A 26,442-nucleotide genomic window follows, 5' to 3' on the forward strand; every position below is an offset into this window, starting at 1 on the left:
TTATATAATGTTATTATAATGTCACGTTTGTTGTGTAACTGGACACAAATGCTGCCAAAGAAACAGAACAAAAAGACTTAAACAAAAAATGAAATTGCTCACACTCAGAAGGCTGGCAAGAGAACTCAGGTGATCCAAGAGCTTAAACTCAAAACAGAGACACAGGAGCTGGACTGAACAGAACCAAAGTGAAGAGACGACCTGACACAGACAGAATAACTAATCACAAGATTGAAGTGACCAACAATGACACATGGGGGGAATAGGAAGTGAAAGTCACGATAAAACAGGGAATGGCACAATAAGGACGCAACTAAACTGAGGCGAGGGACACAAAAGAGAGGAGAGGATTAAAATACAAAGGACAAATCCAAAAACAGAAATATACAAAAACAAAGTCCCAACGCAAGATCATTACTGAAATGAAACGTCCAAAAAGTGAAGGACTGGATCTGAGACATGTGGTGCAGATTGTGTCTCCATGAACACATCCATGTTGTAAAGATGAACACTGGATACGGAGGATATGAAATTGGGTAATGAGTTAATTCAATTTAATTTGTCTAGCACCAAATCATAAAATATATTTTCAAAAGGCACTTTACAGGGAAAAAAAAGCAATTTTACTAGAACTAAGAAACCTTGAGAACCAGATTCAATGTGAGCAGATAGAGAGAGAGAGAGAGAGAGAGAGAGAGAGAGAGAGAGAGAGAGAGAGAGAGAGAGAGAGAGAGAGAGAGAGAGAGAGAGAGAGAGAGAGAGAGAGAGACACAGACACAGAGACAGACACAGAGACAGAGACAGACACAGAGACAGACACAGAGACCAGGAACTATTGTCAGACTGTTTGTTATAATGAAAATAATGCTAAGATGATAGCAATATAATAATAATAACAATAATAATAATAATCATCATCATCATCATCATCATCGATCAGAACTATCTGCATAGTGAGATGCCTCCAGAGGTAAATGAGAACAATGTTGTTGTTAGCATCTTTGCCTTTTTGCATAAGGAGGAGCTGCTGCTGTTACATTTCCCTAAAGCTGCATTAGAACTGGTTAAGTTAGGTGTTAGGTGAACACTGGCACAGACAGTCCACAGAGCAGCATCAGGATGGAAGGGATCTTCATTGGTGTCTTGTGTCTCTCAGGTCAGTGAATGTAACTGTTTGTATGATGTCTAACAGGAAATCTGAATATAGAGATTAATTTGAGTCCTCATACATAACAAAAATAACTGGTATCATCCTCAGGGTGCCTCACCTTCTCCACATGCCTCCTCCATCAGTACCACTTTGTGTCTGATGCAAAGACTTGGACTGAAGCTCAGAGCTACTGCAGAGAGAAGTACACAGACCTGGCTACTATTGAAAACACTGGAGAAATGAAGAAGCTTAAAGACACAGTTTCTGCCGCTGGTCACAGCTCTGGGGTTTGGATTGGCCTGTACAGTAATATTGACTGGAAGTGGTCAGATGGGTTCAACCAGAGTGGAGCTCAATATAGGAGCTGGGGTAATGGTGAACCAAACAATGGTGCAGGCAATCAGCTCTGTGTGGCGCAGAGCGATGGACATTGGTTTGATAGTGGCTGCAATTCACCACATCTATTTGTATGCTACAATGGTAATGATGTGCTTTATATTGATCTTTACTACACAACATAATATTTAAGATATGATTTTGAAAACCATTGTGTGACTTCAACAATCCCTCTTTTGTTCTCAAACTTAACTGCAAGAACATTAGAGGATCCGGACTTTGTGCAAGTGAAAACAGCAAAGACTTGGTCTGAGGCTCAGAGGCACTGCAGAGAACACTACACAGATCTGGCCACCGTGAGGAACGACGCTGAAAACAAGGAGATAGGTGGCCGATCGGCATGGATCGGTTTGTTCAGAGATCCTCAGAATTACTGGTCCGACGGGAGTAACTACTCATTCAGCTCCTGGTATCAGGGTGAACACCCACTTCGTTCGATGAAAGTCGTATGTGGTGTTGCAGGTTTTAAGGAAGGAAAATGGATGTTATTTTCCTGTAAACTAAGAAAACCATTTGTCTGCTACAGCATCCCAAGTGAGAATCTTTTTTGTATTTTTTTGCTGCTTATTTGCTTATTTGTGAATTTTCTGACACGCCTGAACAAACTGTCTTGTATGCAACATGCAGCCCAGAGACCAGAGGTCCCTCACTCTGTGTTTTAAACCAAATATCTGAGTAGTTCTATCTTACCAGGTTTCACAAAACAAAACACCACATTAAACGTGTGTTTTGTTTCTCTCCTCGTTCTCTGTCTAAGCAGCAGTGAAGACGTTGGTGAAGGTGAAGGTGGAGCTACAGGGCTCCTCTGTGGACCTGAATGACCGTGCTGTGAAAGAAAAGATTCTGAAACAGGCAAGTCTCCAAAATCCACCCTGAAACATTAACTTATTCACAGACCCTGGACAGATGTATTACAGATTGACATCAATAAATTACCAATGGAAAGAAGAGTTATAATCATGTTGACCCCTTAATTATTTTGACAGATTATTCTTCCAAGTATTGCTAATGTAGCTCTGCAGAGTTTTTTTGAGACTAGGAAACATGAATCATGATTGTGGCATGATTGCTATGTGACGATCACAAAATACAAACTTCCAGCAGACAAATATCTTGGTAGCTGAGCAGTTACAGCTCCTGCCACGACAGAGCAGTTTCCATGTAAATATCATCTTTCCAATAAAGACCAAAAATGACTCAAATAAAAATGTAACTTTGGGACCTATTTTATGAATTAATAGTGCTGTCACTAATAACAATAAAAATAATTCTAACTCTATTTGTCTCTCTCTATTTTCTGTCCCCCTCTCCTCCTATCTGTCTCTTCTCTTCCCTCTTTTACACCCCCCTCTCCTTCTTGCCCACTTTGAGTCTGGTTCTAGAGGTTTCTTCCAGTTAATGAGGGAGTTTTTTTCTCCACAGTCTCCAAAGTGCTGCTCATTGTGGGAACTGTTGGGTTTCTCTCTACATTTTAAAATCTTGACTTTCTCTGTAAAGTCTTTGACATAATTTATGTTATGATATATACGCTATATAAATATAATTGAATTGACCAAAAACACATAACTCTTTGTCTGAGAGAGCAAAGGAATCTGTTAAAGTATTTCAAATAGTCTCCATTTCTGGTTTTCAGTTCCAGGACAGATTGAAGGAGAACGGACTGAGTGGTGTCACCTTGAAGTGGAAAGAACAGGCTGATGGGAAAGTTTTCCACAAGGAGGAGAAAGGTTCCGACGAGAAAAAAAAAACTGAGCTTTAAAAATTTGAATTCAACTTACATTGCATGCGCTAATGTTTCATGTCTGCACGTATACACACCTCTATCACTGTACGCAGTTAGACCATACCAATGAATGATGTTGTAGAAAAACTAGCCTTTGTGTGCTTATATGCTTAAACTGTGCGTCTGTGTATAAAGAGCATCAGGAACTGTATGCAGCCTGGGAAGAATGTTTAATTAACACCAGACACAGGGTGAGTCTCCATCGGAGGGAAAATGTAATTAGTTGCTAGGCAGGTTAATAATGTTACAGCTGATTATGTCTCATACTAAGGTAACGACAAAGACCCACAGCACAGGTCAAGCCCATGCAAAACAGATTTCAGGTTGTAACTGTACGCTTTCATCAGACAGCACCATATAGCCAGCATAAAGAAATGTATTAATGTATGCGACTTTACTGGAATGATTGTTTTTTTAACCTATATTAAGTGTGCTGAAATGTAATCATTTATAAAGAATGCAGATAGACATCGCCCGAATCTAATGGAGTCTTGAGACAGGACCTTCGAAATCGAGTAAGGCCTGAAACAGAGGCCTCCAGAACTCCAAGATTTATAATGGTGTCAAAGTTGGACCAACAACCACAACTTTAATAAATCATTAGATTTGACCCCTGACGTAACTGTAGGGGGAGACAAAGCCAACTTGGGAAAGTATGACACCATTAGGTTCGGGACAGATCAGAAGTTTTGAACCGATCAGGAGATGGAGAGATTCACCTCCTGATTAGTTGAACGGGCAACAGCAGAGACGAGGATGAGCATATAAGCAGAGGGTTTGAAGCTCAGTCTTCAGTTGGGTTCTGGAGCCAGCTTGAGTTTACATCTTGTAAAATAATAAACTCTACTGCATTGAACTCTGACCATCTCCAGTGGATTCTTTTGACCAACTATTGAGACTCCAGTAATAGCAAAGTATACGTGTTTGAAAATAAGTCTGGACTTAGCATCTGGTCCAGTATTAGACTTCAATCAATACATCCTGTAGAAGAGTCCGACCCTCATCATAAAACTGTTATTTACACTTTATGAACAAATCCTTTTTTTCTCACTCACAGGTTTTCAAAGGGGAAACAAATTTACCTTGTTTCCTTAAAATGCACTTTTTGTTTTTTAATTAACCCTCATGTTGTCCCTGCTTCCCCATGCGGTTGGCTGTGAGCGTTTTGGGTAGCGATTTAACTAACGCTTGTTGTGATACCCTGCTTCAAACACACAGACGCACGCGCACCTGTGCACACGCACAGCCCACCACACATCAGCACGCGCATGAAGGACAATAGAAAAGCGAACAGCCCTTGCATATGTATTTGTTACGTCTCTTGTCGTTCGGGGTCTCCCTGACCCTGAGAGTCGCGACGTCGGACCCGCCCGGCTCCCCGCGTTGTGTACTCGAGCCTGTTCTTGCTAGGTGATGCGAAGAAGAAGAAGAAGAAGAAGAAGAAGAAGAAGAAAAAGAAGAAGAAGAAGAAGAAGAAGAAGAAGAAGAAGAAGAAGAAGAAGAAGAAGAAGAAGAAGAAGAAGAAGAAGAAGAAGAAGAAGAAGAAGAAGAAGAAGAAGAAGAAGACTTTGACTTTTAAATAACTTTATTTAAGAGACATTGTCAAATAGCTCTTAATTACTCAAAAAATGTTTGGAAAAGACAAAGGGATAAAAACATTATATACACGCACATATACACGCACACATCATCATCACCAACCCTAAAATGTTAAAACCAGACACTGGTTCTCCCCCAGTGAGCACAGGACCTGTCCCACCCCCACACAGCCCTGAAACCCTCCAAATTGCTAGTCAGTGTAAAATACGCATGTTCAATACTCAGCCTAGCTGCCACAAAACCCCTCAAACATCGCAGTGGATCTGTCCAGCCTCCCCCAGCCATTTTGTTTTTTCGACTAATCCAGGTTGCCATCTTTGCATTAGAAAAAAGAAAATTCATTAAAACCATAGTGTGCTTCTTTCTTGCTGTGTACTTGGGTCCGAACACAAAGAGTGGCAAAGAGAACACCTCTCCTAAACCCCCCACCCACTCCTGCAGTTGTTTAAACATGTCAGCTAACCTGGGACAGGACACCACTAAGTGTTCCAGGGTCTCAGGCAGTGAACAGAATGGACACCCCCCCTCAGTGCTTGGGTCCAGGTGAGCTCTGTATCTGTTTGTAGCTAGAGCTCCATGTATAATTCTCCACTGGATGTCTGCCATCCGTCTCTCCACCGGAGGTTTATACAGGACCCGCCAGCTGCCACTAGGGGAATAGTCTGAGCCAAAAACCTCAATCCATCTTGACTCCCTGACTCCTGCAACAGAGCGACAGTTCAGGACCTTCACGCAGCTGTGGTACAGTTGTTTCCCTCCAGAGGTGTTGAAGGTGCCCAGTGCTGGAGTCCTGAGGGTTAGCAGTCGGCCGCGCTCTTCTGTCCACTCCCCCACTGCAGGACTCACCTTCAGGATAGGGAACCCGTATTCCTGTGTTTTGGTCCACTGGTCCGCCTGACTTTTGTTCTGGGCAAAGGTCCGCAGAGCCTGGGGCAGCGCCTGCCACACCTTGTCCACGAGGCTCCGCAGCAATCTGGTAGATCTTATTCCCGTCACCTCCGCCAGCCTCTCAAGTGACGTCCGTGTCAGGTGGCCCAGCTTCACTATTCCTGCCTCCCTGAACTTGTTTTTTACCGTAGTTGCAGTGGGTGTGGATGTCAGGACTGAGGTGACCAGTAACCCGTTGTCGAACAGTGGCTCCTCAAAGAGCCACATCCCAGGCGCGGGGTCAGGAGGTCTCGTGAAGTTGAGTGTCCTCCAGGCATCTATCACAGAGGTATAAAACTGCGTGAGTCCATTTAGTTTGTGCTGAGGAGAGTTCAACAGGAACAGCTGTTTGTCATAACCAAGGCCCCCGGCTCTCCAGAGCAGCAGGCGTGCCACAGCCGACCAGCACAGTGTGGGGCCGTACAGGAGCCTCTGGGCTGCCATCAGTCTGAAGGCAGCAGTCCTTGAGATGATGTCTGTAAGTCCATGGCCCCCCTCTGCCACAGGGAGGTACAGCACGGACGCCAGCACCCAGTGGTGACCCGACCAAAAGAAATCCACCAGGAGCCTCTGCAGTTGCTCCATGAGTCCCGATGGAGCAGTAAGCACCTGGAGTCGGTGCCACAGGGATGCTGCAACCAGGTTATTGACTATCAGACTTCTTCCCCTGTAGGACAACTGGGGAAGCAACCATTTCCATTTAGACAACTTGACCTGCACCTTCCCCAGCACTCCCTCCCAGTTCTGCCTCTCTATGTCTTCACTGCCGATATACAAGCCGAGGACTTTTAACCCTTTTAGTCCCCATGTCAGGTTCCCAGGGAGACGGGGTACTCTCCCTGCGTCCCACTGACCAATCACACAGGCCTCACTCTTTCCCCAGTTCACTTTTGCTGACGAAGCCTTCGCATACAATGACAGACTGCCCTCTAATTCTTGTATGTCACGTCGTCCGCATACGCTGATACTACTATCGGGGGGCTGTGAGCCAGCTCAGGCAGACGCAGGCCTTTCAGCCGAGTCCTGAGCTGACACAATTGAAGAAGAAGAAGAAGAAGAAGAAGAAGAAGAAGAAGAAGAAGAAGAAGAAGAAGAAGAAGAAGAAGAAGAAGAAGAAGAAGAAGAAGAAGAAGAAGAAGAAGAAGAAGAAGAAGAAGAAGAAGAAGAAGAAGAAGAAGAAGAAGAAGAAGAAGACGACGAAGAAGAAGAAGAAGAAGACGACGAAGAAGAAGAAGAAGAAGAAGAAGAAGAAGAAGAAGAAGAAGAAGAAGAAGAAGAAGAAGAAGAAGAAGAAGAAGAAGAAGAAGAAGAAGAAGAAGAAGAAGAAGAAGAAGAAGAAGAAGAAGAAGAAGAAGAAGAAGAAAAAGAAAAAGAAGAAGAATAATTAGAAGTAGTAGATCGTGAAGTGGTCAACATGCCCAACGCACTGCTGAGGAGAAACTCCAGCAAACAGGGTTTGCAAAACCTGATGAGGTATGTGGTTGATTTCTCTCTATTTCTGCTGCTGGTTTCTGTTTGTTTTTGATGTACGCATACAGAAAGAAAGAGGCAGCTGGGGTTAATATTTAAACACAACACACTCTTTGAACACACACACACAGACACACACTCCAGGTTGGTTGGAATCGAGATGAGGTGAAGATCTTTTTATCCTGTTCTTGCTCAGAGGAGAAATCAGTTAAAGATGAGCCACTTGATTTGTTGCTCAACATCGAGATTTACTTTCCTGAACCTAGAACAAAAAGGGAAAATGGAAGAAAAGTGGCGAGTACGTCAAGGAAAAGAGAGATAAACAAGGAAATGGATAAATGTGGAGTTTTTTGTTACCACCACCAAGGAGGTTATGTTTTCACCGCCGTGCTTTTTGTTGGTTAGTTTGATTCTAAGTAGGACTATGCGTAAACAACAATTCCAATTTCCACAAAAGGTTGTGGAGAGGTGGGGCATTACCAAAGGAAGAACCCATTACATTTTCCTGCTGGTATTATTTACTTAACAGTGTGGGATGGAACGTTTTTCCAACATTTACGTCGATTTCTCAGAGAACAAGTCATTGATCTTGATGTTTAGGAGACTGATCTTTCTCTGTGTGCAAAGTTTCAGGCTGTTATGTGCTGCAGGATTATTTTTCCCATTTTACCCTGGACTGCATGGATTTTACAGATGATGTTATGTAATGAAACCAAATGAAATGGAGAGAGGCTGATGGATCCGATCAGAGAAGATCAGGAAGGGGAATTCATTTAGAAAATCAAAAAGAACTGTGCAAACTGCATAAACACTGCTGCATGGGACACATTTTGCAATGCTCTCCTTTTTGTAGATGTAACATTCTATATGTTCATATTGCCACCTGCAAACAAACAGGAGAAAGACCTAAACTCAAGTTTCCCATGCTCAATATTAAGTCTAAATATTTTGTCTTCTGCGGTGCTGGTCTCTGTAAAAGCGTTAAACAGTGTAAATACCTCTTCCAGATATCCATGGCGTCACAGTTGGATTTTGATTTTATTGTATAACTGTAACCCGACTGCCTGCCTGCTTCTGGCTCTTTTGTCAGACACGCCTTCATGAGCTCACTGGCCACAGGGCTGCGAGTCCGACTGTGTGCGTCTGCGAAAGCATTTCCTATTGAAGAAAGAACTGAGACCAAGAACAGCACATGGAAAAGATATTCTGTATATTTGGGTTTATTTTAGTTTGATCTGAGTGGAATAAAGCTCAGCTGACTGGATATTCCATGTTGCATAATCCCAAACTCCTAAAATGGAAACAATTTACACCAATCATTTCGGAGTATTTTTGTAAAATAAATGAATAAATTCAATTTCTTCATCGCTCCAATGATTCATACCCTTTCCGGCTGTATACGCATGTGCAGTATGAAGATTTCCTGCAATGCCTGCCAGGAAAGCAGAGAAAGCCATCCAAGATTTGTTTTCCTTTCAAGAAAATTCCTCCAGTTCGCCCACATCGGATGTTTCACAGAGCCTCCTCATTGTGCCCAGTCATCTCCGAGAGACATCAGGGGCATCAGCTGCAACTCACCTCCTCCTCTCCCAATGACAAAGAAGTCAAAATCAGCCATTCAGCAAATAAATCTTCATTTTCATCCACGTCCTCATTTGTTTTTATAGACGAATGACAGAGAATTCACTGATTTCTGACGTGACTGTAGATACGTTTATTAAAAACATGCATCATTTTAATTCAAACTGATAAACTTGCTCATGTCTTGCCATAACCAGAGGCCTGATTTACGACGAGGTCTTCACATGCTGTGTCATCTTTGGTTGACAGATCGTATACGTTGGTTTTATAGTCTTGCACACCCACACACACAGATGTTCAGCTGTTTTCAATCCATTTTGCTGAGTAGGCTGAGGACGGGTGGAGCTGTGCTGAGGATTACATGATGTCTCCAGACTTTATGTCGTAGTAAGAGTCCCTCCCTTACATGGTCAACGGTATTTATGCACCATATAGTCCCTCCATATTTTTAACAGCAGGACAGTGAGGGATATGTTTAAACACACCCGCAGAACCATGAAAACATCTGTAATCAAACTAGCACTCATGGAAGTGAGAAAAAGTCAAATGCAGATGTAAATTCAATTGACAGTTAAGTTTAAGTGTCAAACTTTACTCAGAAACTTGCATCAACCTGGTCTGTGCTGCAACCGGTACATTTATCAAATGTCTGAATTCAGGCATCTGACAATGACGTATCCTCATAGACTAGAAGGATTGTTGAAATTTTTATTTCATTCTTATAAATCAATCAATAAAAATGATTCATTAAAAGTGATAATTACATTTAGAGTGAAAGGTCTCTGAAAGCTCTTCTGAGTTGTGCACTTGTGTATTAATCTAAATCATTTTAGTAAATATTCTTATTTACTTTCGTTGTAAAAAAAAATGCCAGCATCAGTCTTCAAATCTATATATGTAAACATGTTTTTATACATATACGGTCAATTTGGGGATTTCATTAACAAGATGTACAGCTTTTGAGACGACACTTACCAGAAAGCCGTGCATGCAAAGACTTGGAGTCACTGGGTTTTTCCAATCAACATGTTTCAAGAGGCAAAACAGTGAAACACAATTTTAGATAAATAGTTCATATCAGGTAAAGGCTTGAATGCAAGTTTATACATCTCCATAGCAAATTGTAATTCTGGACCAATTCAGCATCATTTGATTTAGATTCTCAATCCCTGGTTGCTTAGCGACAATAGCGTTTAATAGCCAAAGCTGTGCTTACCACACTAAATATCCACTGTGTAGACTTGAAGAAAAGTCCTAGTTCATAGCACATAAGGTGTGAGACACATGTTGAGTGAAGCAGATTGTTCACTGTGCAGCTGAATCAACATTATATACAGTCACTTCATTTCTTCCCCTGTTTGGATGTGTCTAAACAGAGACACAGTGAAAAGGTCTGTTCACTTTTCCATCCTGAGCTTTCATCCTTCTCCTCTTCTCTCTGTCTCCATCATCAGGGGTTCTCCTGGTTGGGGCGTGGCGGAGGCCTTGACGGAGGAGGCGCCCTGCAAGGAGGAGGCCCCTGAGGTGGAGGTGGCAGGGAGCCAGTAGGGGACGGAGGTGCAGAGTTGAGGCCTGCGTTGCCGGGGGGCAGGGCTCTGTTCGGGGGCGGCGTGTACATGGGAGGGCTGGAGGAGGAAGGGGGAGGAGTGGACGGCAGGGGCGGGAGTGTGGAAGTTGGCGAGGGGGGCAAATCGAAGAGGTGGCTGCCCTCTGACGGACGACGCTGGTACGCGTGGGGCAGAGTGTAGACAGGCGTGGACGGGTGGTTGTAGATGGGGTAGCGAGGAGTTGGATAGGACTTGGTGCGGGTGAAGTTTATGCATTTGCCCTGTAATGAAGAAAAAGGGCAGATTGCAGAGACTTGTTGTGATTAGGGTTGCAAAGGGGCGGACAGTTTCCGGTAAATTTCTGGAAACTTTCCGGTAAATTTCTGGAAACTTTTCGGAAACTTACCACGGGAAGTTAAGCTCGGGAATTTTTGGAATTTTGAAAAAAAACTACGCAAATTAAACGCTGAGCAATAAAAACATCATTCGAAACTCTATTTTAAAGATGTATGGAATGCAGCACATGCTGCACGTTGAATTTCAACCCTCCACTGTGCATTCTTCCATCACATGCACAGATAACTCCCAGCATCCTGCACACTACAGCAGGGCTATTGAGGCCTGCTGTAGAGTGCAGGACTAGTCAGGTAAGTTTCGATGATATTACTGGGGAAAATATATTATCATGCTGATTGAAGATTGTTCATCTGTTCATCTAGCCTATTTCCATCAATTTATCCATCAATTGTAAAATATTTTTATAGACGATTCCAATTGTTTGTCTAACTATTTATATCTCTGGCATTGCATTAGTGTTTTTTAAACAAACTTTTTTTCTCATCTTATTCTACAGAACAATGCCACGTGCACTATCTCATGTGTGGAGACATTTCACCCCATCCAATGTAGAAGGAAAGGCTGTATACATTTGCAAATACTGTGCAAAGACCTGTGTTAAGAATGACACAACGATGCAGAAGCTTATAGTCAAGTGCCCAAAGTTTCCTCAGGGCTCAAATCAGCCTATGACGAAACAAAATGTTTATATTTATGTCTGTATATGACAAGGTAAATGCAGTTGGTATAAATTACCCACAACATTTCCAGTTTATTCCCGTTAATTCCCGTTAATTCCCGTATATTCACGTTAATTCCCGTTAATTCCCATGGACAGTTTCCAACTTTGAATATTCCCGGAATTTTGCAACCCTAGTTGTGATTGTGAAGTTAGGCCTTTAGTGTGTATTCAATTAAAAAGGCCTAAATCTACATTGGCAGCATCAGAGGGGGAAATCTATCAACAGACACAAAGAGGAAATTCCTCCCTCAGTTAAAGTGTCCTGGAAGAAGGATCCGTTCCTGCCAGCAGAGCCGAGCTGACGCTGAGATCTGCGTCTAATGGCTTCTCCAGACAGGAGCCTTCTTCCCGACAATACCTCGGTTGTTTTTACAGTTTGTCGACTCACTTTGTCGAGAGTTTCCAAGAAATAACGTTTTTTATGATACGAAGCGGATTTGCCTTTTTATTAATGTGTTTACTCAGAGGAGTACCTGTCTTTAATGTCACACAGATATACGATTTCTAACCGTGTTCTTTGAAGCCCCTCGCAATCTTCCCTCATCATTCATCCCTTCCAGAGGTCACGCATCTAAACCTCTGGAAAGTTCTTCCACATCTTTCTGCCAAAAGTTGACACAGTTAATCTTGATAATTGCTTTGTTTTGCATGAAACACCGTCAAAAAAAAAAGAAATCGGGCCTGAATTTCGTAATCTCTGATTCTGTTGACTTGTCTCACCTTGTCTCCGGGATGAGGACGCATCACAGACACTCTGTCGTAGCCTCGTCTCAGAAACACACACAGAGCGTCCAGTTTGCCCTGAGAGACGAGCACAGATTAAAAACAACATGTTATACCAGAGGTCTGTATCGACCTGCTTCTTGTACACGGCCATTTATTAGACAAGCCAAACATAGAATGAAATGAGTAAAGCAGTTTATTTGTGTGTCTGCTCCTGTTTTTCTGTGTTACTTGGATTGTTTCATAAGGAAGACTTTTGTTTTCTTCTTTGGAATAACACCCACTCAACAGATTCCATGATCAGAGGTTAGCCCAGTCCACGTCTGGTTCTTATTACGCTCCGTTCAGCTGACTAGTATGTGAGGAAATGGATTTATTAACTGTTTCCTGGTAACACATCACAGAAACACTTAGAAAGCAGCATTCGTGAGTTACGGTGGACAGACGCCATCGCAAAGGAAAAGGTCCCGACGTCAGAACCAGTTTTAGAACATGTGACCTTGTGATGTGTGATCCATGTATTCAAATGCATTCAATGTCATTAAAGGCCCAGTAGTTCCTGGGGGATGCATCCAAACAACAAAATGTAAGGGTCTGACAACAAATAGACCTTGTACATGGTATTTATATCTTCGTTTTCTATTTTTATTTTTATAATCATTCTTACTACATTCTCCCCTTTTGCTGCTTTACTTCCTTGTGATGCTATGTAATTTGTGACGTTAGATCAATAAAGGTACATCTTATCTTATATAAGTGGAGCAATATTGTTGACAAAGCCTGTAACTGGATGTGAGATTTAGATTTAGAAATTACTAAAGTTGATAAGAATTAAAAGCAGTCTGAAGCTAAATCAATGTCCCATGTAAATAATGTTAAAAATAGGCCAAATATTTAACTAAAATCTGGACTTAAACATGAGCTATAAGTGATAAGTAAACATCAGAGTATTTCATTCGTAGTTGCGTGAACAGAGTGAGTGACTTTGAGCACCTTGATGGGAGAATACCACTTCTGGGACCGAGCAGACTTGTGCGTGTGGTAGTACGGCCTCTGTGGCTCAAAATCAAACTCCTCCTCAGGCATCACAACTCGAGCGTTTTTTGCCTTCTCAAGTTTGGCTCCTTCCTCGGTGGACCCTTTATCTCCCCAGCGCACCTGAACAAAGACAGAAGCTTGGAGTGAACAGTGTTTATAAGAGGTTGATGGCTGATAAGTCCACCGTCACATCTGGTCCTATCACACTGGCATCAATGGCGATGTTGATTTTTATAATGGTTCAAAACTCTCGTGCAGACTGAAATTTCTCAACATCTGCTTGATGGATGATCGTGAAAGTTTGTATAAACATTGTTTGTTCCCAGACAATTTACACAAGTGACTGAGTGCTCCACCGACTTTTACGCTCATGCTGTAACGAGCTAGATTTATTTGTTTTTAGCAAAATGTCTCAACGAGTTGATTGTCCTATTCTAGAGTAAGCGTCTTTGAGAGCTTTGAAAAGCAACTATATAAATCTGATGTAATATTAATATTATTATTATCATGGAATAGGTACAGTTATCCACATTTTTTTACAGGCTGGTTTGTTAGACTCGAATAGAAAACAATAAATTACAATAGAATAGATTAAATTACAAAGGGGAAAAATGGATTACAGTGGAATACATTAGAAAAGAGTAGAATTAAATAAATTACAGTAGAACAGAATAAAAATTGCAATAGAATACTCATATGGTACACTTGAATGGAAATGTTGGTTACAAAGCAGAGCACATGGTGAATTTCTGTTTTACAAGTAAAAGACGACCACCTCCCTTTTTATATAGCATATCTACATAAAATTGAACCAAACCAAGTCGACTGAAATCCACACGAAAACAGATGTTGCCCCCTCCCATTAAGACTTGTGTCATTGAGTGCAAAGTCTCAGACGACAGGAGTTTTTTCCCCCAAACGTCTGAAAGCTCATGCATGTACTTTTGAAGCCGGTTTATGGCACGAAACCTCAAAATTCAACAAGAGCCCCTCTGCCATAGGCAATATGCATTCCCATAGTTAAAGAAAGTCACAAAATTCACTGAATGCCTCCCTCTCCCCAACTAAACGTCCAGACTGATCAGGCACGATGGAGAATGAAACCCAAACCTTAGAAGTTCATTACTCAAATATACTCCCTTTGCAGCTGCCACAGACGAACTATGACGGCTTGGACTTGGCAGCGAAAGCACTTAAATGAAGCCGTGCATACTTTCCACAGCTCTGTTTTGGAAGCGTCGCCACTTCAAGGAGAATTCACAGCACAGGCTCGGACTGCAGCAGCAGTCAGTGAAACACTTTACACCGACAGGGCGAGTCCTCTCTCCTTGACCTTCATTCACTTAGACAACACGCACATCTGGTCCCTGTTGACCCGAGGACGTGTCAGTCTGCTTGCTGTTGCTCACCTCGCTCAACTCTCCAGTAACACGCAGCCCAGATGTGATTCTGTCTCTTCTTATTGAGAAAATAAACATCTCGGATCACGACTCTGAACTTTTGTTACCTTTTTACTTCTCTGGAACAGAAGTTGAGACGATTCTTTCCTTTTACCGTCTCAAGTTGCTCAATCTTTGCACAACTACAGCGGCACTCAGTGGAGAGCACACCTCCACCAAGGCTGAATAGTCCTTCTATGAAACAACATTGAAATCCGCTAGATCCAGATTTCTATTTAGATCCGCACCAAATTGCACAAACCCATGGATATTAGTCCTCAAAAAATAACCGATTGTTTTCATCAAGATCCATGAATTACTCTTGTGGAAAACATAGTTAAAATCTTCAATGTTAAAGAAAGTGGGAAAAAAACCTTTGTCCGCTCCCTGATCTGGATCCGGACCAACATTTAATTGTCTTTCCTCATCCAATACCACATCCTTCCACTTTAGGTTTTGTAGAAATCCGTTGAATTGGTTTTGTGTAATCTTGTTTGCAATGTGTGAACAAATAACCTCATAACACAACCATGACCCACCCCTCCACAAAATGTTGTGGAAATCAGTTGGGTGGTTTTACAGTAATGCTGCTGATGAGTGCATTTACTTTGCCTGAGCAGACGACAGAGAATCCAAAACTCCAACGGAAACAAAATGAATCACGGCAGCTTGCGTGATTCGGCCACTAACTGAATGCACATTGTGGCCTCCGGGCCCCGAGTCCTTACAGTCCCCGGCCTCATCTCAACTCTCACTGACTCTGGGAAGAGAGTCATGACACCCAAGTGACATAGTCTCTTCCAGCAGATTAACTTTCATGCTCATCTCTTTTAAGGTATGAGTCCCTTCCTGCTTCTCTCTGAGACTCTGCTGCGCTCACACATTTCTACAGCTCTAAACAAGCTAAGTCATGGATTTAAGCTCGCCTCGTTTATCACCTGTGAATGTGAAACGGCTGATAGATAATTTTATAAGATATTAATATTTTAAAGCATTTATATTCAATTTAACTTGCTTTAATATTGATTGCTACAAATTAACAAGATGGCAACATTTGTATCCGGGATATTTTGGGATAGTTTCTGGATAGTGGTAGGAAGTGGAGACGGGCATCCATCTTTATTTGCAGTCTATGGCTCAAATTTTTTTATGTTATCATATATATTTTTATGATATATTGCATGATATATTGTTTCAGTTACCTCCATTCTCTTGATGCCTCCGACTCCACGGCCTCCGTAGTATGACGCGTCCACAGTGGGCCACCTCTTCTTGGGAAAACCATCCTCATCATCCTAAAGAGGAGAGAAAACTGTCGTCAGGAGTTTGCATGAGTAAAGTTATTTTTGCAAACCTTATTCAGTTAATATTCAAACAACTGAAAAACAGGGTTATTTGTCTGTCTCAATGCTCTCTTTCTCAGTTGTGCTGCAATGTATAATTGTTTTGTGTGTGCACATGTTTGTTTGTTGCTGTAAAAAAGAAAAAAAGAAAAGTATTTACAGAGCTGTCGTCTATCTCTGGAGGCGGTGGCTCGTGAATGACCTGCGAACAAGAAAGACAAAGATGTAGAGTCATAGAGCTGTTCTGCATTAGAACAAGCATATTTGCTGTTGAAGGGTATGTTCCACACTCCGAGAGGATCCAAGATGGCTGACGTACCACAGTGCAGCAGAGGGGCCAGAACCACCACAGCATGAGGAGGATGAGCAGCAGCATCAGGATGAGAAGAGCGATGGCCACAAACTTCCCGTCCGACTAGAAAAAGAAGAAGAAGAACACAGATGTAAACAGCGTGAGTGGGATTAACTTACTTCTTTAACTTTGATTATAGTTAAATGTGCAAAATAAAACACCACATGAAACCATCGACCTGGAAGAAACTACAGCACTTACTCATGTGAGCAAATTAAATCCAAACAAAATGACAAGTTCAAATCCATTGTTTTTATTCCTCTCTTGTTTTGCGTGGTACTTACACACGTGACTGCAGTGATGGTGACGGAGCTGGAGATGAAGCTCAGGCCGTTGTTCATGCTGACATGCAGAGTGGCCGACCTGCAGAAAGGACACGAGGGGAAAGATGATCGAGCGTCTCAGCAACTTCAGCTCGCCTCTCGATCGGATTTGGATTGTTGTTATAAATGAACAAAGCAGAACACAGCACTCAGTGGAGCGCATTCCTGCTCCAAGGCCAAACATTTATTTTCACCAGATCTGTATCATTATGTGGATCTGTTCACAATGACATAAACTCACAGACTGCAACATCATGAATACGACTATTGACATCAAGATGAATAGAATGGTCTCTTTTTAATCTCTTTTCTATATGTCACAAAAGAAAGTGATTCAAAAGTTTTTGCATTAGTTTTGGTGCAAATCAGTTCAGTATTTATTAATCTTGCTGCCAATCAAACAATATCTAGAATCTTATATGCATGGATCCTCGATTGCCACCTGGTGGCTGGCTGCAGTACACGTCATAAACCGTGCCTCATCCATGTTGGTGGATGAGACATGGTCCAAACAATTTAAATACACGTCAAATAAATGTTACTCAAAGATGGTTTCTGTCATTTTATGAAGTTCTTTTCTCATTTTTTCTTATTTAATTAAATAAGATATTTAATGCTTTGGAGTGAAACATCATTATTGACAGCTCTCACGATGGGACCTCACTACTGCGGCTCCATCCCCTGATCACTGCTACGCAGACTCGAGATGGATATTTTGGCTTTCTCAGGACAGTGGGAGGAAGTGGAGACGCGTCGTCCATCTTTATTAACAGTCTTTGGTTTAACAGTAGTGGTAACTTACGTTCCCTCTTTTTCCAGAACAGGAGCTGGGCACAAAAGGTAGGTATCCCTCACCACCAGGGGTCGTTTCACTGCGGAACAATTTGTATTTGACACAATAAATACGGAGGAAGATCACAAGGCAAGTCCTCATCGGTGAAAGATGAAGCAAAGTGATGCAAAGTTTACTTGTTTCTATACTCGGCCCCTAAAAACTTCACAAGTTTCAAGCCTCGAAATATGATTTTTCTTATTAAATTCCTGGATTTCCTCTCCTTGTGGAAAATGAGGAAAATGAGGGAGTGTTGTGGTTTGTTGAGCCTGGCGGAGCGAGCGACTCATGTGTGCACAGGCAGCGCTCGTCCATGATGAGCTCCACATTCCTCTGCAGACATTTGAGAAGCGCTGAGCTGTATACCAGCTGATCCCGAGCAAAGGAGGAGGCGGCTGATAGGTTGTTTTTTTTAAATCATCGTGAGCCACAATGAGCTGCTCCCCACCCCCACCCCCACCCCGTCTGTATGGCCAAAATAAACCTGGAATAATGGTGTAAATGGCTGCTGCTGCTGAGGCGAATCTCAGAAGACTGCTGCTTTTCTCTTCTTCTCTCAAGTCTATTAATATGGTTGGAGGCAATTTATGCAACATTTGGATTCTCACACCCACAAAGAGTGCTCTTTAGTCTGTCTACTGTACAACTTTGTATCTAAAAGGTCCTAGAGCTTACGATTTGCATGATATATATTATTAGATGATTTAAACAGGCTCTTCCTCCCTCTCATGTCTTTTCATTCTCAACCAAAACAGCAACACATTCTCCAATAATTATCCATATGTGACCTATCAATCCAGGCTGGTTTCCTGGTTCTAGTCTTCGTTGTAAGCTAAGTGGCTGCAGGATATTGCTGCATTTTCTCATGCATTTACTCACAGCAAGAAAGCAAAGAAGCACAGTTACAAATTGCCAAAACATTAATTTAAAGTTTCCATTTATGCTTTTCAGTTCTACTGTTAACTTGCTCAAGCTGCATTACTTACCTTTTCTCATAATCTCATATTTACCATATTAAGACGTTAAGTTCGGTTCTAACTTTGTCTGTAAAACCAAAACAACAAGCTCAAAGAGGCTAAAAAGCTCTATAGAGGTGAGGGGACTTTTGGATGTAAAGTCAATGCTGGTTGGCCCACCCAATTCTTTTACATGACACAACATTAGTTGATTGATTGTTTATAATAAATATGACTGAAATATAAAATTAGAAATATACCCTTAAAGCGAGAATACAACTTTGGAAGATTTGAGCAGGAACTTACTCGTAGTAACAGTGTCATTGATGCGGAAGCTGCAGAGAACCTTCTGTACGTCTCGAGCGTGAAGGAAACCGTTTCCCTTGACTACGACCTGAAAGGATTCTGAAATGAAGCAGAGTAAATTATGTGTTTATGTTCCCAGACTTTTTTGAGTAGAGTCACCAGTATAATTTGAATACAATACATGCTTATGTGTAACTTTGAGTGGGAATATAATGTGTAACCTGATATAAGTGTGATTTGTTCTTTACCTCCTTCACAGATGCTGGACGGCTCCACAGCCAGGATCTCAATGCAGGATCTCTTCAGGATCTTAAAATGGAAAACAATCATTTAAATCATCGCTGACATGAAAGTTGATGAATTGAATTTGAGATTCTTAACTAAGAATTTCCATTATATTAAAGTGTGTTGTCTTTTACCGAGTCGATGACCCCTTGTAGAGCCTGAAACCCGTCGTTCACAGGGAAGACATGGTCCCGACTGTCTGCTATCGTTGAAAGCTGTCATGAAACACGGCCCAGTGATTACTTATGTGTCACGTCATTTATTTAATTACTAGTTTATTGCCCTATTGGCTAACCTAATGAGTTAACCTGGGTTTCATTGAAGTCTTTCACTCCCACACAGTAAACAGTGGCACCCAGCTGGCGTGCTCTGCCGGCCTGAATTAAAAAGAGACATAAAAAAACAAGTAAATTAAAATCATTAACGCTCAGTTCATGTTTTCAAGTAAAACCATGAGGGAAAAATATGCAGTATGATGTGTTGTGTTATATTTTATATTATATTTGATATTATGTGTTGTTATTATTATTACTGGCTTTTGGTTAGAGACGTTTTTTCTGTCTCCCTTGAACTCGACTCGTTAATTTTAACACGGTTTATTTATGTGCAGACCCCCGAGGGTCTTCACGTCACCTCTCTCTGTGCCAAGTCAAACTGGTTTTCTCTCAGTTCACCATCTGTCAGGGCGATGATGACACTCGCCGTCCGGTAACCTGCAAGTCAGAGCCAGATGAGACGCAGAAGAAAAAAAACACAGTCGGATCCTTTTTAATTTTTTTTTTCAAAATAAGAATTCAAACTGAACCAAGTGCTCAAAAATATTTTTGCTGATAATTGCTGTGTGCTCGAAAGAGCAGCTGTGTTTTCCTTCTTTATTTGATGATTCTACCATGTGCTTGAATATAAGGCTGATGAATGGATACAAAGATTTCACTTAAGTGCTAAAAAGGAAAACGTTCTACTCACCGTCTCCAGTTCCGTAGTAGATTTGCTCACTGGCCTGAGAGACACATTTTTTAAAGTGTCAGTGGATTTAAATTCAAATAGGCCTCATTTAAATTATTAGATGTCATATGTCAACTAAATGAACACATGACTTACTAGTTCAAAACCTTTGTGCATGTAGGTGTCTCCGCCCGGCTGCACCATACGTAGCTGCTCCAGCTTGATTCGAATCTGCTCTCTGATAATGAAAAACGTTTTCCAGAGAATAAAAACTTAATATGAAAAGTAATGCACAGGACAGAAGATTGAACAAAAAAATGCTAAGTTGATTGTATAGACAATGTGTGAGTGAGGCTGTGTATGTGCCACCTGTCTTCTGTTAGAGGCATGATAGTCCTTCCTTCTCTTGAAAACACAATGAAAGACATCCGCAGCTGAGGACTGGAAAAGAAACAAGAGTTCCGTTGTGTTTTACTTTCTATTATTTTCTCATGCAGTCTCTAACTCCGAGCTGTGTCTGTGTGAACCCACCTGATGAACTTGTGTGCCAAGTGGTCCACGAAATAATAAATCTCATTCCAGTAATGCTGGACACTGCCAGACCTGAGAAAAAAGGTTCAACAGATTCAAATGTATTAATCTTGATGTTGGATGAAAATATTGCTTGTTAAACTTAGTCCAGCATGTCCTCCAGGATCTTTGTTGTTTAAGGTAATTTCTTTTAAATAAGCTTTTTTCTTCACAATCTTCGAGATACGTCTTTATGTGAGGACCGGTACAATTTGTACATCAATAGTTGTCTTGGACATATCATCAGTGATGGTACTTTGAGTCATTGGGTGTTTTGGATCTTTTGGACCCAACCAGGAGGGATGTCCCTGGTTTCTTTCCACAGTTTGTATCTCCTGATTTGCTTTCTTCACCCTCGTGCTGGTCAAATTTGACCTGCTTGGGTTCAGTTCGGGATTTAGATGTTCTCCAGAAGTGTGATGTGTTTACTCTTCCAAAACCTGGACCAATGGTTCGATGAGGTCCATCCCCTGTCCCCATCTTCTCTGTGCACCATGTAACCAAATCCCTGCTGTCTGGCTCTCATGAAGCTCTTCACCACCAGCTCTCACTTCCTTCTGGACCTGGTTCCTCCTCTCTTGTCCCTTTGTTGGAGTGAATTGTTGGAATGCTTGTTGAACCTTTTCAGCCAACTGCCGAAGATCCACCTGGTCCACAGCTTCCTGTTCTCTCCACTTCCTTTGCTTGTTCATTTCTTTGCCTCTTCAGCCTCACTAACCCCTGGAATCTGTTCCTCTCTAGACTCAGGACTGGATTTTATTTGGACGTGGACTCCTTGGATTCCCTCCTCAGCAGTAAACGCTTTTAGAGTCGCAATAGTCAGCAGATCTTTTGTGCTGTAGTCCTTTGAAACCTTGTTGTAATAAATCAGCCTGTGAGTTGTGTCTGCTCCTCTGTTCTGCCACTTGAGTCCAAAGCCGATCTTAACTCATAACATCCAAGTCCCAAAGGATCCATCTGCTTGATCTGATGTTGTTGTCATGTCATCTATAATGATGGAGGACTTCCGGACCCCAGACCTGTTTGTTGGGCCTCTAGCCTCAACCTCGACTGATGTTCATGGCCGGGGTCAGGAGGTGAGCTGGTGAATCCAGTGATGAACCATTTATCCAGTCAGTGCCAATCAGATGTGACTGACCCACAAAGAGAACCTCAGATTAAAGCGATCATAGCAATCCGTGATGAGCTCCATGTTGTTACTTGGGACACATCCTCGCTCCAGGGCTCCACTAGTGTAAAGGATATGGAAGCAAATGCATTGATGAGGTCGAGCCACAGTACTGCCAGCTCCCATTTATCATCTCCTGTCTCTCTGATCAGCTGAGTAACCACTGCTCTGTGTTCTCCACATCTGGAATCCATCTCATCTGTTCAAATCCTGTCTGACTTCACTTTCCAAAACACACTAATTGTTCTCATGCACTCCATCTACATTCTTCCTGATATTGATAACCAAGTTGGATTTTTTTTTTACTAAACTTTGGCTGACTCGTTTGTCTATCACATTTGTTCTCATTTAGTTTATACCCAGAGACTTTGCTGTATTCTTCAAGAGTCTTCATTCAGTTCGGCACCAATTCATCTGCTGATGAAACATAAACAATTGTATGTATCTGTGTAATAGAAGTCAGAATTAATGTATTTCTGTTCCTACATTTTGTCAGACTGTTAAACTGCAAACAATGGGTGTTGGGAGACGTTTCCCTTCCTGGTTCGTGTATATATTGTGAATCTTCTTCGGTCAACTCTGAACATTTCGTCTGAGCTCATCTGTGTTTTCATCACAGTGAAACGTCTCATAAAACAGCAGTGATTGTTTCTTTTGAATGCTGATTCACTACTATGATCACTTTAATGTCTGAGCTTAGGATCATATCGGGTCCTGATTTTGCATCAGGTGCAGACTCAGCAAAACAGACACAGCAGAAAAAAGCAGCGTTTGAAAACGGAGGTCTGTGATTGGATCGGTAAACTCCACGGCCTCTCTTCTTCTCCCTCGCTTCTGTTCTCATCTATTCCGAGATGTGAGTGCCAGTGCAGAGACGGCCAGAAAACTTGGGATCCCGGGAACATCTGGCTCTGATGGAGAAAGGGTTCTGCAGACTGAGGCCTAGGGAGCCGGAGCTGCAGCGACTAGATGTTGGCTGCTCCACTCTGCGAAAGCGTCGCCACACTTTGACAACAGCAATCCCCTGCAGTGCGATTTATCATCAGAGTGACTACAACACACTCACAAAAATCAACTATGACAGCTGCAGGGTATTTTCTTTAGAAATGCATGAATGGATCAAATGTGCGAAGTTTGCAGATCTCCATATTTTCATCCAGGAAAATGTGACAGAATGATGGCGTCAACAAAACAACAGCTCACAGACCCATGAGTCGATCTGACCCATTCAGGAGTTTCACATTAGCTTCATGACAGATGAGTAGACGGTGTAATCTAACCCTCGTGTCAGCGCAATCGAGTCTCTATAAATCTGCTTCTGTGTTTATTAAATAAAACGACACCGTTCTGCAAACAGAAAACTAGTTGGCAACTATTGTAATGATCAATCATTTGTTTCAGGGCTTTTCAAGGGAAAGCTAAAACCAGTCTCGTGTTTCCAGCTTCTCTAAAGCTGCTGCTTTTCTGTTTAGTGTCAGTGGAAACTAAATATCTTCTGGGTTTGAAGCTGGTGGTCGGACGGAACAATGCACATGAAGCTGTCTTGTTGGAATCTGGGAAACTCCAGCCGACATTTTCCTCTATTTTCTATTGTATGCAGTAGCCCCAAAAGTACTGATCAAACATCTAGAAAATTATCAGCAAAAGAATAGATTGTTAAAAAACATCAGCAGCAGCCATAGTTTGTTGCAGGACACTTCTTCCTGACGATTGCAATGATACTTAATTCTTTACACTGGAAACTGAGGGGGCTTTAAAAAACTTTAAAAACAGAAAAAAAAAGTGACATTTCAAAATAAACACATTGAATCCACATCTGTGACAGCTGGATGAGCCGGACCTGAGCTTTGTTTGAAACAGCTATGACTGCAAGACACCCACATATGATTCTGTCTACCGAGACAAAAAACCTGACCTATTTTCAATTTGCACCACATTATAAACATCACAGCGACTGATACTTGTTAACAAGGGGTAATAAAAGCTGCTTCTACAGTGCAGTGGCACAGTCATGCTACTGGTTTCCCATTATTGCCTCAGGGGAACATAAATAATGTTTGCACCTGTGTCTTTGTTTAGAAAAGATAATCTCTCAGATGAGTCATGCAACAAGCATCGTAAACCTTCCTCTGTGATGGAGAGGAAAGCTGGATCACTCACTTGTCCAAAACAAAGTAGAGGTCAAACCCTCCATAGCAGGACGACCCTGCCTCCCTCCTGACGCGGGTCTGTCCTGCAGTGCCGACCACCAGGACCGCCATCAGCAGGCCCAGCTCCAGCCCGAGCAGGACCTGCCTGCACCGGCATTGAGACAGCATCAGGCAAACCCTTAATAGTCTCAAGATGGAGTTTTCCTTTGACCTCGTCCCTCAGCACCATGCGGCCCAGCGAGCCATTCCGTGAGGACTGATCTCCGAGGCATGAAGTGCTCCTCTGTGGATCAGCGTCCCATCTCCTGGGCTGCAGATGTGTGAGGGCAGAGGAGGAGGGAAGTCCTCTGCTCCCTCTCCCTCACACTCAATGATTTCAGCACACTGTGCCACAGAGTTCACACAACCACACAAAACACTCGTCTCAGGAGGTGATTTACTGTTTCCTTCATGTGTAGGTATGAGGGGAACCTGCACTTTCCTTTCATACATTTGTTCTTGTTCATTCTTTTGAGTGATTTATGCTTTGATTTTCCCTGCAGGTTTCCTCAGTTCTACAGCTTATCCTTCAGTGCCACTTAGTGGTAAACAGACGCATCTTGCAAGTCACTGCAACGTTTAACTGTTCAGTTTTTCTTCACTCAAATATGTAAATGCTCTGTATTTATTTAGTGTTTTTCTAATCTTCACAGAGCAGTTTTCATCCATTCACACACATTCATACAGTGCATGGCACAGTCGTCAGTGGCAATTTGTGGTTCAGTATCTTGCCCAAGGACACTTCAGCACATGGAACACTGGGATTGAACCGCCGACCCTTTGGTCAGTGGACAGACCGCTTTACCCGCTGAGCCACAGAATTAAGAATGTAAATGTATCTTTTATTAAAAACTCAGAACTTTACTGAAACTTTACTGAACTTTGTGAAAAGAGTAATGATGGCATTAAGCTACCTGATAATGTAAAAACATCAAAAGTTCAAAACTCTCTTTATTATATTCTTTCTTATCATTATTATTATGACTAGTTGGTGTATAATGTGTTTTTTAGATTAATTATAATGGTTTTGTTAATTATAACACAGTTCAGGATTCACACCTAAGATTTTTTTTTTAGAAATAAAACCTTAAAATTGAAAACACATGCTATAGTTATTTTGAACCAACCTCCCTCTGTTTCTCATCTCTCATCTTGTCTCCCATCCTCTGTCTCCACCTCCTCACCTGTCCACCAGGTGCCCTCTGTCTTCCCTCCTGTTTTTCACACCGTTGTCTCATCCCTAGCTGCGGCTCCTCACCAACAGGTGTCTGTGTGTATTCGAAGACGACAGCTTTTGTGGTTTCGCTTGCCAGATGTGATGCATAGCTGCTGCGGCGTTAGTTCTGGGTTTCATGTTCATAGAGTGAGCTGGAGAGTGAGCCCCCCCCCCCCCAGTCAACGTCAATAACACATCCTGAACTCTCCCCTCTCAGTGGGTCTGAATGGTTTGAAAAGAGGCAACGTGCAAGTGAAGAAACCAAAGCAGAAGCTTGAAAGCTGATAAAGAGCACAAGGCCCAACTCTGAGGGAGAATGTATTTATTAGGTGTGCGTGTGTGTGTGTGTGTGTGTGTGTGTGTGTGTGTGTGTGTGTGTGTGTGTGTGTGTGTGTGTTTGTGTGTGTGTAATGGATCCAGTTGCCTGCAGGTGGTGTACAGGGTGAAAAATGGACACTAACTAATAACTGAGGCATCAGTAGATACACTGGATATCTTATTCCTGTTTATTTGAATTGGTGGTTGTAATTTAAAAAATGTGTTTGTCAGTAAATAGATTCGTTGTGCACATTACACCGCTTTTGTTTTTCATTTGCATCCTTCTTGTTTGTAGTATACTGATAGTTTTAATCCATAAACCTTAATGAAAATGATTATCAAATAAATGTATTACAATAGAAAGAAAGCTTGAACCATTAGATCAGTGTTCACACTTCCTGTCAGCTCGTGTGTGTGTGTGTGTGCGTGTGTGTGTGTGTGTGTGTGTGTGTGTGTGTGTGTGTGTGTGTGTGTGTGTGTTCTGCAGTGGAGTGTGTGAGCTCTCTCTCTCTCTCTCTCTCTCTCTCTCTCTCTCTCTCTCTCTCTCTCTCTCTCTCTCTCTCTCTCTCTCTCCCTGCTGCAGCAGCATGGCGCCGTGTTTTTACACCGGGTGATTTGATTCTTTGCTCTTGTCTGCATCTGTTTCCTCGGGTCGCTCTTTGTTTACTTGTGGCTGTGAGTGGACATCAGAGGAGAAGTCATGTCAGTGGCAGCTGCGACTCTTCTGCTGCTGCTCTGCTCCATGTGTGATTCTCTGCACTAGACGAAAAGCAGTATTATTGTCACAGTGAACCTCTACGGACAGGCCTAATCCCCTGCTGTAACCAACTGTTTCCATGATGTTACCTCGGCGTTCGCCAGTGAAGACAAGGTGGGTCTATCGGCGTTTGCGGACCTTAAGGGGGATT

At 42.2% G+C, this 26,442-nt stretch overlaps 2 protein-coding genes across 2 annotated transcripts in view; both read right to left on the reverse strand.

Annotated features, from left to right (window-relative positions):
* Positions 1-26,430, reverse strand: part of anxa4 (annexin A4) — a 60,709-nt gene extending 34,279 nt beyond the window's left edge. The window contains exon 1 of the mRNA XM_061072238.1: positions 26,381-26,430. The gene's annotated coding sequence lies outside the window, so the exon portion shown is untranslated. The remainder of the gene's footprint in view (positions 1-26,380) is intronic.
* antxr1b (ANTXR cell adhesion molecule 1b) lies at positions 10,357-24,129 on the reverse strand. The gene is made up of 18 exons (XM_061075670.1): positions 23,972-24,129; positions 20,605-20,676; positions 20,443-20,514; positions 20,230-20,311; positions 20,095-20,128; positions 19,762-19,841; positions 19,437-19,505; positions 19,263-19,343; positions 19,092-19,152; positions 18,844-18,942; positions 17,552-17,621; positions 16,711-16,789; positions 16,394-16,489; positions 16,235-16,276; positions 15,934-16,026; positions 13,248-13,412; positions 12,252-12,332; positions 10,357-10,734 (listed from the first exon to the last, which is right to left on the reverse strand). The coding sequence occupies exons 1-18, from the start codon at positions 24,127-24,129 to the stop codon at positions 10,357-10,359; spliced, it is 1,812 nt and encodes a 603-aa protein (XP_060931653.1).
* Positions 26,431-26,442: the final 12 nt, after the last annotated feature.

Source organism: Limanda limanda, chromosome 1, assembly GCF_963576545.1.
Source record: "Limanda limanda chromosome 1, fLimLim1.1, whole genome shotgun sequence".
Classification (NCBI taxonomy): Eukaryota; Metazoa; Chordata; class Actinopteri; order Pleuronectiformes; family Pleuronectidae; genus Limanda; species Limanda limanda.